Genomic DNA, 18521 nt, shown 5'->3' with positions numbered 1-18521 from the left:
GTCATAGCTAAGCAGGTGCACCTAATCAGAACCTCTAGTGCTAGGATTTAACCCTGTCCTACCTGGCTTTCCTACACTATGTAATTCTTAATTTTGTTCCTGGAGTAACTGTACAGGAAATAAATGCTTGTTATTATGTTCCCCCAGGGATTGCAGGTTTTTGCTGGAGTTTTTAGGAGTGTGATATCTCATGCAAGTGACTCCTCCATTAAAAAAATAAGCTTTAATTTATGACACAATGCTTTAGTCAGTAGCCGTGTGACTACTAGAGTCACATGAAAAAAAGTTGCCTATGATACGAGCCTTAAAATGAATGTTTATATAGATTACGGTACTTACTCTACGAGATCCCCTATGAAAATGCAGCAATGCATTATAGCACTTACATCGTCATTGTAGGCATACACGTGACTTCCTGACGGATGGCCCTTAGCCCAGTTGGTATAATACACCCCACTTTGATCTGTCCAAAGAAACTTGTGTTCCGAGTTCACATCGTTCATTCCGATCCACACATCAACCACTGCATTGACTAAATTAGCTGTCAGGAAAGCTGAAATAAGACATATCAGATATATGTGTTAACATCGATTAGTGTCCATGTGCTGATAAGGCCGCACTGTCATTATTTATGCTACTTACCTTGTGTCAAATGATCATTTATGGTGACCAAGTTTCCTCCCAATGTTTGACATGCAGATCTCGCAGCATACCAGTCAATAGCTTCTTCGGATTCGATGCCGTAAATTCTGTAGCACTGCAGTAGGTTAAATAAAATCATTATTATCACAGAGCTGTTATAGATGAGGTATAAGACCACTTGTGACCATCATATGATTTATATTGTGCCCTTTTAACAGTTTTCTCCTCTGCTGCCTCTATCTCTAATTTTCAGTTGTCTCTGAGATAGTGGCGACTAGCTGCTATAACGTCTCCCATATTCTGTACACAGACATTAGGGAATCCTGCTCTCCTTTCTCTATGAAGGACATATTTAGTAGCAGCAGCAGCAGTATGGAGGTCATTATTAAGGAAGACTTAGCAGTGTAGCTGTGAATCTAGCTTCGGGGGTGAGGACAAAAAACACTAAAAACAGCAGCATTGTCTTTCTCTGTCTCTCTCGCTCTCTCTTGCTGTGCTCCTCCCTCCTTTTAATTAATTAGCCAGCTGGAATTTTATCTTGTATCTGACAAATTTCATCAGTTTTTTCATAGTGAATGATGAATTTAGGAAGCAGAAGGGAGGAGAGAACAAGGGCAGACATACCAAAGGCGCAACCAAACAGGGGTCTAAGAGGTAAGGAGGTCCACTGATACCTCCAAAAGTAGGAGAAATTGTGGTCTATGATGACCTATTGGATTGCAAAGGGCCCATATATTGCTCTTGTACAGATGCCCTCTTCTGTCTCCGTCTGCCACTGTGAGAGAAAGTGGTTCATAAGTCGAGAAAGATGTATATTTCTCTGACAAGGGCTAATCCCCAAAAAAGGAAAAAAATATGTCCTATCAATAAGTAAATAACTTAATTATTTCTGGGAGTCTGGGAACCCTGGTAATTGTTCAGACCCATTGGGTGGAGACTAGCTGCTATGATGTCTTCCATGCAAAGTACAAACAAAGAGATGGATCACTGCTCTTCTTTCTGTGCAGTACACAGATAAAATCATCAACAGGATGGAGGACATTATACAGTGTCACTGAGCTGTGTGGCTGTGAATCCAGCAATGAAATGAAATAAATTCACTAGAAGCTAAAGCATGATCTGCCTGTTTCTATGTCAGTGCCTGCCTAGTCTCTCACTGTGTTTCGTGCATCTCACTTTTCTTCCCCCTTCCACTTTCCATAAAGTTTAATAGGACTTGTAATATGATTCCTTATTGAGCAGACTGTCCATCTTTCTTTGACCAAGACATATATGACCAAGACAAGAGCTGTTTTTCAAAGACAATCATGGGTTAATGAGGTGGAGGGAGAAGTGGCTCATAAGTGGGAAAAAGCATATTTCTGTGATAACATTGTGACTGAAATTGTTGTGACTATTAAAGGTGTAGTCTCAAAATGAATCTAAAAGAGTGCACTGCTCCTCTGCGTCCTAATTTATTAGTTACCAGGGAGCGGTGCACTCCTGAAAATGTAAACTTTAGGCCAACAAATCTCATCAGCTTCAGATGGGCACAGATTCCAAACATATCTGTTCTCATGTGCTGTATGAACTATGATATAAAATAAACTACATACCCCCAACTAACTTAAGCCGAGTTTGCCCAGCTTTAAGATGGCGGTAACAGTATATAATTAGCAACTACGCAGCCTCGATGTCATTATCCTGGAAGTCATAGGGCGACCTCCACAGTAAATAGTGTGGAAGTGCGCAGTTACAACTATCCACAGTAAGACTAAGTTCACACTAGGCATTTTTGCTGCTTTTTTTTATGTGGTTTTTATGCTAATTTTCAGCTGTGTTTTATAGTACCAGCAAATCCTATGAGATTTCAGAAATCTCATGCACACACATTTTTGTTTTCATCAGTATTTTGTGCTTTGCATGGTTTTTTGGACATAGAACATGTCATTTCTTTCAGCATTTTTTCAGCATTTTTCACCCACTGACTTGAATAGGTGGTGAAGAAACGCTGAAAAAAGGCACCAAAACTGCAGGTATCATGTTTTGCTGTGTTTTTTGTGCCCAAATCTGATTCTATGGGACAGGACTTTTTTTTCCAACACTAAACTTTATCAGCACTCACAACAGACAAATCTAGCATGCCAAAACTGCAGCAAAACAACACACAAAAAGCACATAAAAAATGCTTAAAAAAACACAAAAAAAACAAGGAAAACCTGTTTTTTTTCTGCATCTTCTTTCCTGCCAAGAGATTAGGTTTTGCTGCAGGAAAAAAAATGCTGAAAAAATGCCTTGTGTGAACTTACCCCTAGTATCAGTAATATCAGTAAATGTAGCCAGGATTTAAAATTACCTCTCGGCCAAATGACAGCCATTCCTCTGGACAGCTGCCTTGCGGCTCTGGAGCGGTTGGGGCAAACGTTGCATTGATAGAACTGTTTTTCCTTTCACAGATATAACTGTTTGGATAACCACAATTTATGTCATTCCAATATCCTGTGATTGCAATGAAAAAACACTGAAATTATACATCAGTATCAGTCCTTAAAGGGATTGTCTGATTTATGATTAACTCTTTCCTTCCCGTACCAAATAAATTAACTGGCTGCTGGCAAAATCTCTGTATTGTAGCTCAGTGGCGTACTGCCAATGGCATCATGTCACTCTGCTGCTATGGGGCCTGTGAGCCGGGGAGACCCAATGCCAGGCCCCCGACCGCCCTTCATCGCAAGTTCAACTATACCGGCATCATGGTTGCCATTAATTACAGTTGAAAGCAATGATGAAAGAGGCAATGTCAGCTGCCGCTTCTTCCTCCATCATTCTTCCTCTGCATCTGACATCTCAGCGCAGAGGGCACAATGATGTCACTACATGGTGCCCGCTGCCCTGAGATGTTCGAAGCTTCAGAACTCTCGCTGCAGAGACCGGAGCAGAGGAAAGGTGAATATTGTTATTTATTTTATTTTAATCAATAAGTACATTGTGGTGGTTACAATACTGTATAGAGGCTTTGGGGAATGCATTACACTGTATGGAGTGCTTATGGGGAGCTAATTATACTATATGGAGGACTATTGGGAGTGAATTATACTATATGGAGGTCTTTGGGGAGCACATTATACTATAATGGGAACTATGGGGAGCGCATTATACTATATTGAGGACTATGGCTAGTGCATTATACTAAATGGAGGACTTTGGAAGCTGCATTATACTAAATGGAGGATTATGGTGAGTGCAGTATACTATATGGAGGACAATGTGCAGAGCAGTGTACTATATTATAATATTTGGAGGGCTATGTGGGAGACTTTATACTTTATGGAGGGCTATGTAGGGGCCATTATACTGTTTGCAAATAATTATACAGTGTGAAGGTTTGTGTGGAGTCCATCATACTGTGTGGAGGGCTGTTTTTGGCCATTATACTGTTTTGAGGGCTAGTGAAGACCATTATCCAGTGTGGTGAGGTGTAGGGCCATTATACTGTATGTAGGCTCATTGTACTGTACGTAGGGCTGTGTGGGGGTCACAGTTGGGGGAACGTACTGTTTTGAGGTCACCATATTTTTCCAGGTGAGTTGAGGTGGGGTACAGTAGGGTAATCATACTGTACTTGTGGAGGGCACTGTGGAGGAATTCATTGTCGGGGTATTATACTATGTTTGTGGGGTAATTTTGTTGGCATCATATTTTATGGGTGCAATGAAAGGGGAATCTAGGGCTTCAGTAGGAGGAAAATTACGTTGTAAAGGCTAAAAAAGTTGTGCGTTCCTGGTAAAGGCGTTCAGCGTACTGTGCCACCTATATCATAGTGAGGTATAAAAGCAGAGATGTCTCTGATTGCGGAGTATAAATAGGTGAACGTTAGACCCCACCTGTGAAGCCGAGAGCCGCTGGCTTTCAGTCATACAGAAGTGCAGGCATGGCTACAGTCATCACTGATAGCACTGTGAGTGGCAACTGTAAGCACGCTCTGGCACTGACTGACATCCAGCTCTGCAGTTCATCAGCGCAGAGCGAAGTTAATGTACTGGGTCATGAATACAGCCACTGCTCAAAGTGCAGCATTCACAGTGATGACTGTACATGCCCCGGAACGCCTGTATAACTGAAAGCCAGTGGCTTTCGGCAAGAATTTAAAAACTTTTAAGAGCATTTTTTTTATTATTTTTCAGTTTGATTTTTAGTCCCATAAGGGAATATAAATCTGTAATGCGTTGATTTCTTGTGTAATTTTTCAGTATTTAAATAGCAATAAGCTTCTCCTAATAAGCCCATTCACATGAGCACCAATATGGTAGGAAAGGGCAACTCATCGGCACCCCGTGTTTGAGTAGGATATGGAGAGTTGGGCGGGCACCCGAACAGATGCTCCAACATGATTTCACCACTTCAATGCCACTGTAACACATAGACTTGAGACGTACCTAAGTTTTTATACATTACAACACAGTTCTCGTCATTGTTGGCAAAGTTGGGTTCATAACTTGCCCATGCAACAAAGTCAATGGGAGAGCCATCCATCCACCTAAAGAAATAGAAATGCTATGGTTAATATACCAGTCATACCTACTTCTCATATGTGCCTCTACCCTAACTTATTTAAAGGATCACCACTCGCAAAAAATGCCCCCCAAAATTAAATATCCTGACACTTTCCCCTTCATCTCTTCCTCTTCTTCGATCCCATTTTATTCCATATTACATTAAACCTGAGAAATATATAAATAAATGTTCTCTATGTGTCTAAGACAGTCATGTCTTACCCTCTATCTCCTCTTCAGTCCTGTGTATAGCAATAAGACATCTAGCTGCAGCAGGAGCCTCCCCCCCTTTCCAGTCTGTAATAGTTAAAAGCCAAATATCATGACGCCCCTCTGCTTGGATAAGAGGGTAAGGCTTTGGAGAGCCACTAGCCAAAAGAAGGAGCTGATCACAAGCAGATTGAGTACTTTGCAGGATTTCTACAAGACTGACTGCTTCAGGATCATACAGAAATCACAGTTTGTGTTAAATGTGTTTTTTTAGGTTTGGCAATGTGTTTTTTTCATATTACAAATAATCTTTATTAAAAAAACAAAAAAACCAAAATGAGTTCTTTTCCATTTTTCACATTGGCCAGGGGATTTTTTTAGAATAATGCTTTCTGTCCTTTCAAGTTTATAACAATGAACACATCTATACAGATTTACCAATCACAAAGGTGATGTTTCAGTTGATCTGGCTCCCCCTCCCTAATGAACATTGCATTAGATGCTTCCAAACAAAAGATAGAGTCAAAATCTGTTAATTGTGGTTAATGTACAGTACATGTGTTGTTTCCTGAAACTGAAATTTAGAGGCCAAAAACCCCCAGTGGCCAATTTGTAAATTGCAAGTTTTCTCTTTTTAATAAAGATATGAAAAAACATATACTTTTCCCAATATTTTCTTAAAAAATAATATATGTAAAACAAACACCCGATATAGACAATAGGATAATTCCTGTTCATAGCTTCCATTTAACTCCTCACATCCTAGAACTTATGGATGTGGAGTTGAAATCTCTGGTTAGGATCTCACCATCTTTTAAAATTAGAAATTTGCAAAACCGGGCACAATTTTCTCTAGGGGAGTCACATACCATCCACATGAATTGTCCATGAGGTATGTACTCCCATTATGCAATGCTGTTAGAAGGAAACAAGTTGAGGTCCGGAATGTTTTTAATACTCCATACTGATATTTATTCAAATTTAAGGTTGTGAATAGATTGATATTTTACATACATTACTGGGTCTTGCAACTGCATCCTGCTCTGTCTATATAAGTAAACAAAAAATGGAGGGCACCATCAATCCATAATGACTACAATTATAGAAGAAAGGGGGTCAGCCCAAGCTTGACATGAGAGAATGCATGAGAACCAGAGAAAAAGCGTCAAGCTATATAAAGGGGACCACCACTGAATACAAAAATATATATTTATTTATTTGTCAACTGAAAGGACACAAGAAACCACTCTATTAAAAACAATTAAAAACAAAAACCCAGATGAACCATGGGTTCCAAATAAGGAACCTCTCCCCCCTGGACATGTGTGGTATAGCAGAATATGTAAACCAAAATTAACAATCTCTTAGGTGCATGTGAACATAGCATGTGCTTGTAGCAGCAGTACGCCTGGCGCATGCGCAGTATACTTAATCGCGGCCATATTGGCACTCCCATGCTATAGGCTTCATGTACTCCACCACTTCCGGTTTCCGGTACGCTAGGAGCTCATCGCTCGTCTCCATGCTGCCCTTTTTTTCCCCAGCTGTGAGGGATTTATTTGATAAGGTTGGTAATTTCATCTGTATATATGTCGGCTAATTGTAGACACTGTTACCTGCTCCTGACGAAGCCACTTTGGTGGCGACACGCGTTGGGCTACATGCCCCCTGGACTCTCTGTGTGATGGTGACTATGGTCATGTTCATATAGCACGGCTATTTCTTTACAATTTGCAGTGTGGCACTATTTGTACCGCATTGGCTCATACAATACTAGCTTGGTTTGCTGGGTAATGATGGGCTCCTCCAAATAAGCATGTATAGATTTATCCATCCACTACACCTGCATTTTTTAGGAGCCCAACCTAGATTGTTCATCTGCTAGGTCTGGCAATCTGCAGTTGGTAGCTCACAACAACAAGCACTCTTGAATATATTTATTTTCTCCTGCATGGGTGATGATTTCATGTATTTTTACATCTCTAAGCGGCTTAATTTTTCCCGTTTAGGTGCTCTTATATACAAGGTGCTTTTCACATAGACATTGTTGCCGGTTGCACATTGTCTCTTAGGTTCATTGTTTAGTCTATAGACATGCATTATCTTTAAACATCCATGTTCTGCTAAGGCACATATCAGTAAGCACCTAGTATTACCATATATCCTCTCCTGTATACGGGTGATGATCAGTATTTATTATCTTCTATATTGCTATTATATATTAGGTGTTCTCCAATACAGACATTGTTGCTTGTCATATACTGTCTTATATACTGATTTATTCAATCTTCAGGACAGATATATGACTGCTATGTTCACATGCACCTAAGAGATTGTTAATTTTGGTTTACATATTCTGCTATACCACACATGTCCAGGGGGGAGAGGTTCCTTATTTGGAACCCATGGTTCATCCGGGTTTTTGTTTTTAATTGTTTTTAATAGAGTGGTTTCTTGTGTCCTTTCAGTTGACAAATAAATAAATATATATTTTTGTATTCAGTGGTGGTCCCCTTTATATAGCTTGACGCTCTTTCTATATAAGTGTCAATTCACGCTAAGTGGGAAGTATATGGTCAGAGGATTTACATATGTATATTTCTGAACCATGACATTTTATAGTACAATATGTTATGCTTTTTTTGTGGTATGACTCTATATAGAATAGAATATAGAATGACTCCCCCGGAAGAAGGCACACGTAGCCGAAACGCGCGTAGGGGCCGTGACACCATCAGACCAGAGGTAGCCATTATTAGATTATATGTATTAATACTATGCCATCTTTTTACTAACCCGTGTGTAGCGTCCTTAAGGTTATTATGTCTGTTTATGGCATTAGGTACTAATTAGCCACTGGATGTATTTATATTATGGCGGTATAAGTTAGAATTTTTGGATATAATTATCCTCTGGTCTGTGGTGTCTTGTTTCATTTGGTACCGTTCACCATTGGTAATATTTTTAATGATTTTAAGTGTTATTATTAATAAAGTTTATACTTTTTTATTATCCTACTTCTGTTGTGCAAAAATTATTTATAGGTTTATATACTCTTTGCATGGGACGAATAATATTTATTTCCGGATGGGCACAGGGGTTGGGAACTATTAACCCTGTGTATTGTTTGTCTGATTGGTATTCTGTCTATATAAGTGTCAATTCACGCTAAGTGGGAAGTATATGGTCAGAGGATTTACATATGTATATTTCTGAACCATGACATTTTACAGCACGATATGTTATGCTTTTCTGTGATATGACTCTATATAGAATAGTGCCACAGACCGCTATACACTTTGGACCTTTATTGGATATATGAGGGCTATGAACGCCCTTGGCATGTACAGTATGTGACTTATAAATATCGGAAACATAATTTGGTATAATTCTCAAAATATAGTAAGCACCTACATAAACTCTTTATCCACTGCTAGACGCAAGCCAATAAAATAAGTATCGCTCCTTCCATTCTTTAAAACCTAAAAAATGGGGAAGAAAAAGAACATGAAGGTGAATGTCCATGCGGAGGAAGCCTTGAATACATAGAGGACATCACACTTCAGTGACAAACATGAGATCGCATCCACGGCTAGAAATAAAATGATGTTTGTGTAGCAATGTACAGTATAATAGAAGATGTAATGCAGAAATGTGCACAACGTAAAGGCAAATACAGGACCAGAACTAATGTCATTATTAGACGATTTGGTATAACTTTACAACATCTTGGTTGTCCTAGTTTCTTGGCACAGTTCGTCATTGTAAAGGAAGTCACGCCAATCCCTGCAGAGCCACACCACTTCTTTCAGGCCGGATGCCCACGATCTGGAACTAGCAGTGCTTTGGACGCAGAGTATATTTGCTGCACCCTAAGTGCTGCCGTCTATGGAACAGAGGTGACTCCGCATGTGATCACTGAAGCATGCGGATTTACCGCATCCAATGCATTCTATGGATGGAGACTTGTGTCTCTGCAAGAGAAATTGACATGCTGCGGTCCGGAAAGACACATTGCATGTCAGTGTCCGTGTGTGATCAGTGCGCATCTGTGGACACATAGTGGACATGGAATTTGCATACGTTGCTGCATAAGTAGACAGCGTCAAACCCACTGCAACACCGGACGGTGGGCACGTACCCTTAGTGAGCTGCAAACAGTGGGGCTGAGTTACTGAGCTAAATACGCCAGATACTTATATACAGAGGTTGTTCAGGACTGACATATTGATGACTTATCCTTAGACTGGGATGACACCAGAAAATATTCTCTCATAAGAGAGAATCGGGCTCATTATGCTAATCCCACAAGATGTGAGCTTGGAGAGAGACATGCCAGGCTCTCTATCTCTGAATGGAGACTGCATGCATCAGCTAGGAAAGCTGAGCAGTCTGTGTGTTGGAGCTGCAGAGAAAATGCATGAAAGTAGTGGAGTGTTACTATTCAGTTAATGTTCAATATTTTCCGCAAGGAATCTATAGTTTCCTGTTCTTCTTTTTTGAAATAATACTAACCATTCCAAGTAGTTATAAATGAAATAACTTACATATCTCCAGAGAAATTTCCTTTCGGATTCACTGCTAATGGTAGCGAGATCTCCGAAATTACGTTTGCAATATTCGCGTGCTTTGTCCATGGACACCTCTTCCTTGCTGATATAGTATTGTCTGTCCTCTCGAATTAACCAGCCATCACTTGTAAACTCAAAATCTAATATGGAAATAAGGAGCAGATTATAATAACACAGAAAAAAAAAATCAATTTATTTAAATATCTTGATTAATCTGGCAATGGCCCTTTATTTTCATAAGCACCGATAGCTATACCTCTGCTGTCATTTCCACTTCTTTTTGTAGCCCTGCTTCATGCTGCCATGTTAGAGACCCTAGGAGGAGGCTACAGGGAGGATATAAGTTCATATTCTCCCTTACAGGAAGCCTGTCAATCATGATTTAATTGCTATTTACCTGCAGATAACCACTATACCTGCATCAGGTATACAATTAGCGTTTCTGGAGGTGACATCTTCCTTTTAACCCCTTCTTGATATTTGATCTGCACCATATTATTCCATTTGTTCCAAACATATTAACAAAAATTGAATTTTCTGGCCCCCCAAAATCTTCCAAATTAGCATTTTGGCTGATTTGCTCCTCTCTAGTATTTATTGCTGTCAAATTTTCAGATGCTGAATTAGATTTAATGCATTTTTAGCTGAAAACTACTTACCGGGAACTGGTGGTTTTGTGGGTTCGGGCCTTAAGGTTGCGCCTAGAAATAAAATGATGGTGTCATTGTTTTAGAACCTGTGATTTTTGCCCATGCTACATTAAATGATAAACAAATACTGCGGCCGTCTAATGAATGTGACACTGATAAATTAAATTGTATGCATTTTATATTGATATACTGCTGATGAAATGACAACAATGTCCAGGATACATAGAACTTGTATTAAATGCAGTTTTATTATCAAAGTGTGTCAACTTCGAAACGCTTTGATAATAAAGCTGCATATAGTACAGTTCTTCATTATCAGCGCAGGAATCCATGTTTTTCTCCATATTTATTCTATCTGGTCTGGAGACCTGTGGATCTGCAACAGCTGAGCATCTACGCTTTGAAAACTGTTGCATGCACATAACTGTACCAAATCAGCGTATAATCTTTATAAAATCAAATGTATCTATATATATAATTGTCTAAGGGGCACGTCTGTCTGTTTGTCTGTCTGTCTGTCTGTCACGGAAATCCTGCGTTGCTGATTGGTCGCGGCCGCCAGGTCGATACCAATCAGTGACGGCCACAGTCCGGCCGAGAATTAGTCCCTCCCTACTTCCGTCCAGTCAGTGCCCGGCGCCCGCTCCATACTCCCCTCCAGTCAGCGCTCACACAGGGCTAATGCCAGCGGTAATGGACCGCGTTATGCCGCGGTGTAATGTACTCCGTTAACGCTGCTACTAACCCTGTGTGACCAACTTTTTACTATTGATGCTGCCTATGCAGCATCAATAGTAAAAAGATCTAATGTTAAAAATAATAAAAAAACAAAAAACCTGCTATTCTCACCTTCCATCGTCTGCCGATGCGCATGCGGCTGCCGCCAGCTTCCGTTCCCAGAGATGCATTGCGAAATTACCCAGGAGACTAAGCGGTCTTGCGAGACCGCAAAGTCATCTGGGTAATTTCGCAATGCATCTCTGGGAACGGAAGCTGGTGGCAGCAGCGCGCGCATCGGGACCGCTTCTCTGGACGCCGGAGGGTGAGTATATAACTATTTTTTATTTTAATTATTTTTTTTAACAGGGATATGGTGCCCACACTGCTATATACTACATGGGCTGTGCTATATACTGCGTGGCCTGCGTTATATACAACATGGGCAGTGATATATACTGCGTGGCTGCTATATACTACGTGGGCAGTGTTATATACTGCGTGGGCTGTGCTATATATTGCGTGGGCTGTGCTATATATTACATGGGCTGTGTTATATACTGCGTGGCTGCTATATACTATGTGGGCAGTGTTATATACTACGTGGGCTGTGTTATATACTGAGTGCGCTGTGTTATATACTGTGTGGCCACTGTTATATACTGCATGGCCACTGTTATATACTGCGTGGCCTGTGTTATATACTGTGTGGCCTGTGTTATATACTGCGTGGGCTGTGTTATATACTGTGTGGGCTGTGTTATATACTGCGTGGGCTGTGTTATATACTACTTGTGCTGTGTTATATACTGCGTGGGCTGTGTTATATACTGCATGCCCTGTGTTATATACTGTGTGGGCTGTGCTATATATTACGTGGGCTGTGTTATATATTGCGTGGGCTGTGTTATATACTGCGTAGGCTGTGTTATATACTACTTGTGCTGTGTTATATACTGCGTGGGCTGTGTTATATACTGCGTGGGCTGTGTTATATACTGTGTGGGCTGTGTTATATATTACGTGGGCTGTGTTATATACTGCGCAGGCTGTGTTATATACTGTGTGGGCTGTGTTATATACTGTGTGGGCTGTGTTATATACTGTGTGGGCTGTGTTATATATTACGTGGGCTGTGTTATATACTGCGTGGGCTGTGTTATATATTGCGTGGGCTGTGTTATATACTGCGTGGGCTGTGTTATATACTGCGTGTGCTGTGTTATATACTGCGTGGGCTGTGCTATATACTACGTGGGCTGTGTTATATACTGCGTGGGCTGTGTTATATATTTTGTGGGCTGTGTTATATACTGCGTGGACTGAGTTATATATTCCGTGGGCTGTGTTATATACTGCATGGGCTGTGTTATATACTGCGTGGCCTGTATTATATACTGCGTGGCCTGTGCTATACATTTGTGGCCTGTGTTATATACTACGTGGCTGTGTTATATACTATGTGGCTGCTATATACTACTTGGCACCTATATGCTACATGGCTCCTATTACTACGTGGCCTGTGCTATATACTATGTGGCTGCTATATACATACATGCATACATATTCTAGAATACCCGATGCGTTAGAATCGGGCCACCGTCTAGTATACCAGATAAGAGCCTATTGTATTTTATTTGCTCCCCATCTCCTGTACAGTTTTATATTGAGGGCGCATTACTGAGAAGAACAGTAGACTTTGTCACAGTGATCAGAGTAATCATAGGAAATTTGTGAATCTTTGCAATCAAAGGGTTTCTCTGGATCTTTCACATTGATGGCCTATTCTTAGGCTAGGTTATTAATATCTGATGAGTGGCGGGGCGACACCCGGCATCCGATCCGCTATTCCAGGAGCCAGCGGCAGCCAGAGGTGTTCAGATGTCAATCTGCACAGAATAGCTCCATCATCTGTATAGTGGCCGCGCATGGGTACTGCAAATCCGCCACCTGTTCGAAGCAAGGTAAACATCCTGGACAACTTCTTTAACCATGATGTTATATCGATGCAATGCAGCTTTAAGAGTGAGATTTCTTTTCCGTATTATTATTGTACCAAAGGCTTTATTATTATTAGCCATTTTCATCTCAGCACTGTTGCAATTCATCTTTCATTCATGTCGTTATTAGCTTTATGCCCTTTTCAACTTTTATGACAACTGCTGTAATTTGGGAGATACATATCAGTTCTGCCTAATGAAAATGCCCTGTGGGTTTGGAAATGTTTACTTGGCATCCACGGTAGAGGAATATTACTAGAACAAGTAAGGGGAATTTGTATGTTCCCGCACCCCTCATTTGGATAAAGTGGCCTATAGTAGGGATGAAAATAAGTCTGATTCCTGCAAAAATTAGGGACATATGTCACCTAAACTCCACGGTCATGTCTCGAACTCTCCAGGACTGATATATATTTTACTGATTACTTTACTTACCGTTGGTCGTATCACAATGGTGATAATGCCAGGCTACCTAAGTTGGCTTGAAACCAAGGAAATGTCACATTTATGCTGTTGAATGCTCAGCAATGAGATGTATGATAGATTATTCCTGCTGCGTATCGTCAGCAATGTATATTTACTCCAGTAAGATCCTCCCGCTATGAAATGTTGGGATTAATACGCACAAACTTGAGAAATGCCGTATGAATCATCATGCCAGTGATTGGTGTTTTGTGAGCCAATACATTATGTGGGAGAGACACCGTGGGTCTCATATGCCTTGACGTGGTGCCACTTGGGGTGTACAACAGCAACAGCTTATGCTGGAGGGACTGTGTAGAACAGACAGCAGATGGCGCTGTGTTAACTATTACAGCTTTTCATAAATTTCTGTAGTTCCTCTCTGGACTGTATTATATGACCTCCCAGGTTTGTTCCTGTCTTCTATTCCCTTTATCCTCCTTCTTGATGATGCTAATATCCCAAGTAAACCAGCTCATTCCCCCACAATATCTGAGTTGAGGATGATTCTGCTGAAAGCTGAAATCTGCAACTCCACCGAGAAGCGATGATGAATTTTGAAAGTGCTACTTATTAGGAGAGAGGTTTGTGCTTTGTCCTTTAGGGGTTAACAGACTAAGTCGCTGGTGACATTGCTAAGTTATGGATCAGAATTAAAGGACGTGTCCATATCGGGAAGAATAAACCTTAATATTAAACACGCTCAAAAAGAGAAGAAAAATTATTGCACTTTTAGAGCGATGTTCCTGCAGAAAAAACAAGAGTGGGGGAAAAGTGTAGAGGCTTACTATCACAAAGACACAGTAGAGGTTGAAGAAAGTGAGACCCCTAAAGAGACCGGGAGGTGTGGCGTGAGGTCGCCTCATGAAGTGTTGCTAAATGACCAGTCGAGCAGAGTCGAAATGTGTAGGCCAAGCATACATGTGATAAAGCTGCAGGGAGTAAAAGTCAACTGTGATAACTAAGGTTACTGTTCAGAGACCACCTCAAGAGGGGAATCCACCCAACCGCGATCATCCTCTAAGTGATACTGAGCGTTGTGGTCAGTGGCGTAACTTAAAGCTCGTAGGCCCCAAGGCAAGATCTCCAACCAGCATGGGCCTGTAATAGTATTGATGTTCTAATATGGACCAATGGTTCTCATTAGGCTCCTGGGCTACAGTGCGATTGCACCAATTATAGTTACACCTCTGGTTGTGGACTACCTTATTTATTGCACCTGCCTGTTTAGTATGTACCAGGTGGAGAAGATCAGTCCACCAGTATGAAAGAACTGTTATTAGAGAGAGAGTGAGGACAACCACCAAATAGAGGCTCTTCTCACAAGGTGAAGATCAGCCGCTATCAAGAGGAGAATTTACCTCAGAAAAGTAGAATCAGAAAAGTAGAGAAGAGATGCTTATTCCTGTCTGCAAGCATTACCCCACAAAAGAGTCTCCGTTGTAATGTCTGAGTGTGACTAGCCATGCCACATACGGCTGGAGTCCGGTCTGTGTGTGTGACCAATAGTGTAGGATGCAGGCATGTACAAATTGCGGGATATTACTGAGAGGAGGAGGGGGCTGTGAGGAAAGCGCTGTGACTGTGGGCTCTACTGTATTGTTAAAAACCACAGAGACTGTGAAGGACGTGCCGCTAAAGGGATTGTCTGCAGTATTACAAATGTTAGCCCATTGCTGTCTACCTGTGTACAAGCCTATCACCAAAGGTTATGTTCAGTAACCACAAAGAACTTTCCTCATGGAAGGCACTGGGACTATCAAGCTCATTGTCCCCCCTGTCAGTAACATTGCTGCGCTCTCATCCTTTCCATCATCCCTTCTGCCATGTACATCTGCATTTCTTCTGCCACCTCTCATAATCATGGTATACTCTCTTTCAAGCAGACTGGTCTCTTTCCTGGCACAGATTATGGGATGGCTGTACTACAGGCTGTAGCTTCTTTACTATAGCCCTTGGGGTAAAGCACCACAAGCAGTGAGTACTACTCACCCCCACTTGCTAGCCAGCTCTGATGCTAGCTAGATATTTCATAAGACCACAGCTTTATATTCAGACAGATAATACTGTAGTATATGCATTACCATATATTTATTTATGTACATTTTACTTTAAAGCGTATCTAACTTTACCTAGAACGTATTATATGCCTAGAACTGGAACAGGCAACATATGGGCAGCCTAATGCCTGACTATGGATATGCCGCACACGAGAACAGGTGTGATTGCCACCGCAGCGGGGGCAATGTTTGTCCATGACACCAGTAAAGGATATGAGAGTCCGGAAAGCTCAGAATGCAACAGTGGGGTATGGGTACCAATTGTCCTTGATTTTATGCATTAGGGTGGAAGATTAATTTCAACCCTCTGACAGGCCCATGGAATGTAATCTATTTTAAGGTGAACTTTATGGAGTATATCTAATAGTGCAGCACAAATTGTTTCATATTTCTGCTTTATCGCTAATGTGGATATCACTTTGATTTTATTTAAAAAGCTTTTCCCATCACAACACTATCATGGATTGAACTTTGCCAGTTTATAATTTAGTTTTTCTAAGCGCTATTCTCACAGTGACCACTGGATGACAGCAACAACTCAATTATTTTGAAATATTTTCATTATAATAACTATCTGCTAGATGGTCACATAAGTGGCGCCAACATTTCTACTTAACAAATAAAACAGACTATACTCTAATCATAATCACTAAATGCGTTTTCAATATGATTGGGGTTGGTGAAGGGCTTGATATATGAATTTCCAAATATTGGAAGGTATTTTAAAACAAGAAGTAGAGCGACGAAAAGAATTATCATTTATTCAAATTTTCAGCCTCATTAATCTATATGGTAGCACCTTGCACTTTTATCGGGGGTTGGTGGAACTGTATCACAGTATCATTAGGAAACTATGCATCCGCTTATATAGATTGGGCGTTTGTCAGACACAAACTCTTACAGTTTTGTACCTTTTTTAAGTTCACAAATCCAATCCTGTGGAGTATCACAATGCCTGTCATTCCAGGATAGTCGATGATCAGTATTCACCTCCCCGCAGAGCTCCAACCCCTGGTAGTTGTTGGGTTCTCCATATGACCAGTTTTCATAAATCAACTGCAGAAAGAAAAAAAAGAAGGAAAGAAAAAGAGAAGGAAAGAGGGAACGAAATAGGGAAATAGAGAGGGAAAACGAGGGAAAGGGAAAGAAAGATAGAAAGAAAGAGAAAAGAAAGAAAGAGGGAGGAAAAGAGGGAGAGAAAGAAGGAAAGAAAGAAAGAAAAGGAAGGAAAGAAATAGGCAAAAGGAAAGGAACAAAGAGGGAACAGGAAGGAAAGAAAGAGGTAAAGAAAGATGGAATGAAAGAGGGAAAAAGAGGGAATGAAATAGGGAAAGAGAGGGAAAATGAGGGAAAGAGAAAGAAAGATAGAAAGAAAGAGAAAAGAAAGAAAGAGGGAAAAAAAGATGTAAAAAGAGGGAATGAAATAGGGAATGAAAGAGGGAATGAAATAGGGAAAGAGAGAGGGAAAACATGGGAAAGAGAAAGAAAGATAGAAAGAAAGAGAAAAGAAAGAAAGAGGGAAAAAAAGATGTAAAAAGAGGGAATGAAATAGGGAATGAAATAGGGAACAAGAGGGGATGAAATAGGAAAAGAGAGGGAAAACAAGGGAAAGAAAAGAAAGATAGAAAGAAAAGAAAGATAGAAAGAAAGGTGGGGAAAGAAAGATGTAAAGAGAGAGAATGAAACAGGGAAAGAAAGAAAGTTTAGCTTGTTTAGTTTTTTAGCAGAACAGGTCTAGAGAATAAAAAACTGAGGACGGATAGCCCCTCAAATGACACTGAAGCAACCACTGCTTTCTATACCACCACAATAATCTTTCACTTTGAATTCACTAAAATCTATAAAATCTGTGCTCCGTGAATACAGACTTTCTCATTACTGAGACAGAAGATGACAGTTGGTGATTTTAAAATTCTATGGAGAAGGGAGGAGCCAGAGGCAGAGAGACCTTCTACTGAAACGACAGTTACACTTCTCCATAGAACTTTATGAGCACCAACTGTCATCTCCTATCTCAGAAATGGGAAAATCTGTGTTCACTGAAGACACATTTTTTTGGCGTATTTAGAATTTTGAGAATGAAAGATCGGTCCAGGAGGAGGCAGAAGTGGATTTCTTTCATAAGATATATAAAAACAGTTTCTTATTTTCACATGTTCTACTGATTTACGGGGAAAAATAAATACAACGATGCTTACTCTTCAAGTGTATTGAAGATGCATTTTCATTTTCGGGTAGGCACTATTAGTGTATCATGGGACAAAACCGTATGGTTTTTCCACAAATTGCAGCAATTTTTTTTATATCTCACAGGTAGTGTTGAGCATTCCGATACCGCAAGTATCGGGTATCGGCCGATACTTGCGGGTATCGGAATTCCGATACCGAGATCCGATACTTTTGTGGTATCGGGTATCGGTATCGAAACAACATTGATGTAATAATGTGTAAAAGAAAGAATTAAAATAAAAAATATTGCTATACTCACCTCTCCGACGCAGCCTGGACCTCACGGAGGTTGTGATCACAAGCCGTGACGTAATTTTAAAATGCGCGCGTGTCCTGCCTCCCGTGACGTCACGGCTTGTGATTGGTCGCGTCGCCCATGTGACCGCGACGCGACCAATCACAAGCCAGAACGTAATTTTAAAATCCTGAAGGACCTGAAATTACGTCA

The 18521-nt window shown here is 40.6% G+C and overlaps 1 protein-coding gene across 1 annotated transcript in view; it reads right to left on the bottom strand.

Moving 5' to 3' along the window:
- Positions 1 to 18521, bottom strand: part of LOC143781624 (macrophage mannose receptor 1-like) — a 91402-nt gene that overhangs the window by 19264 nt on the left and 53617 nt on the right. The window contains exons 15-22 of the mRNA XM_077268308.1: positions 16756 to 16900; positions 10615 to 10656; positions 9932 to 10095; positions 8799 to 8866; positions 5058 to 5158; positions 2978 to 3120; positions 643 to 757; positions 387 to 553 (exon numbers count right to left, since the gene is read on the bottom strand). Of these exons, the coding sequence (XP_077124423.1) occupies positions 387 to 553; positions 643 to 757; positions 2978 to 3120; positions 5058 to 5158; positions 8799 to 8866; positions 9932 to 10095; positions 10615 to 10656; positions 16756 to 16900 (945 nt within the window). The remainder of the gene's footprint in view (positions 1 to 386; positions 554 to 642; positions 758 to 2977; positions 3121 to 5057; positions 5159 to 8798; positions 8867 to 9931; positions 10096 to 10614; positions 10657 to 16755; positions 16901 to 18521) is intronic.

This window comes from Ranitomeya variabilis, chromosome 6, assembly GCF_051348905.1.
Source record: "Ranitomeya variabilis isolate aRanVar5 chromosome 6, aRanVar5.hap1, whole genome shotgun sequence".
NCBI classification, from domain to species: Eukaryota; Metazoa; Chordata; class Amphibia; order Anura; family Dendrobatidae; genus Ranitomeya; species Ranitomeya variabilis.
This window is presented reverse-complemented; position numbering and strand designations above follow the sequence as displayed.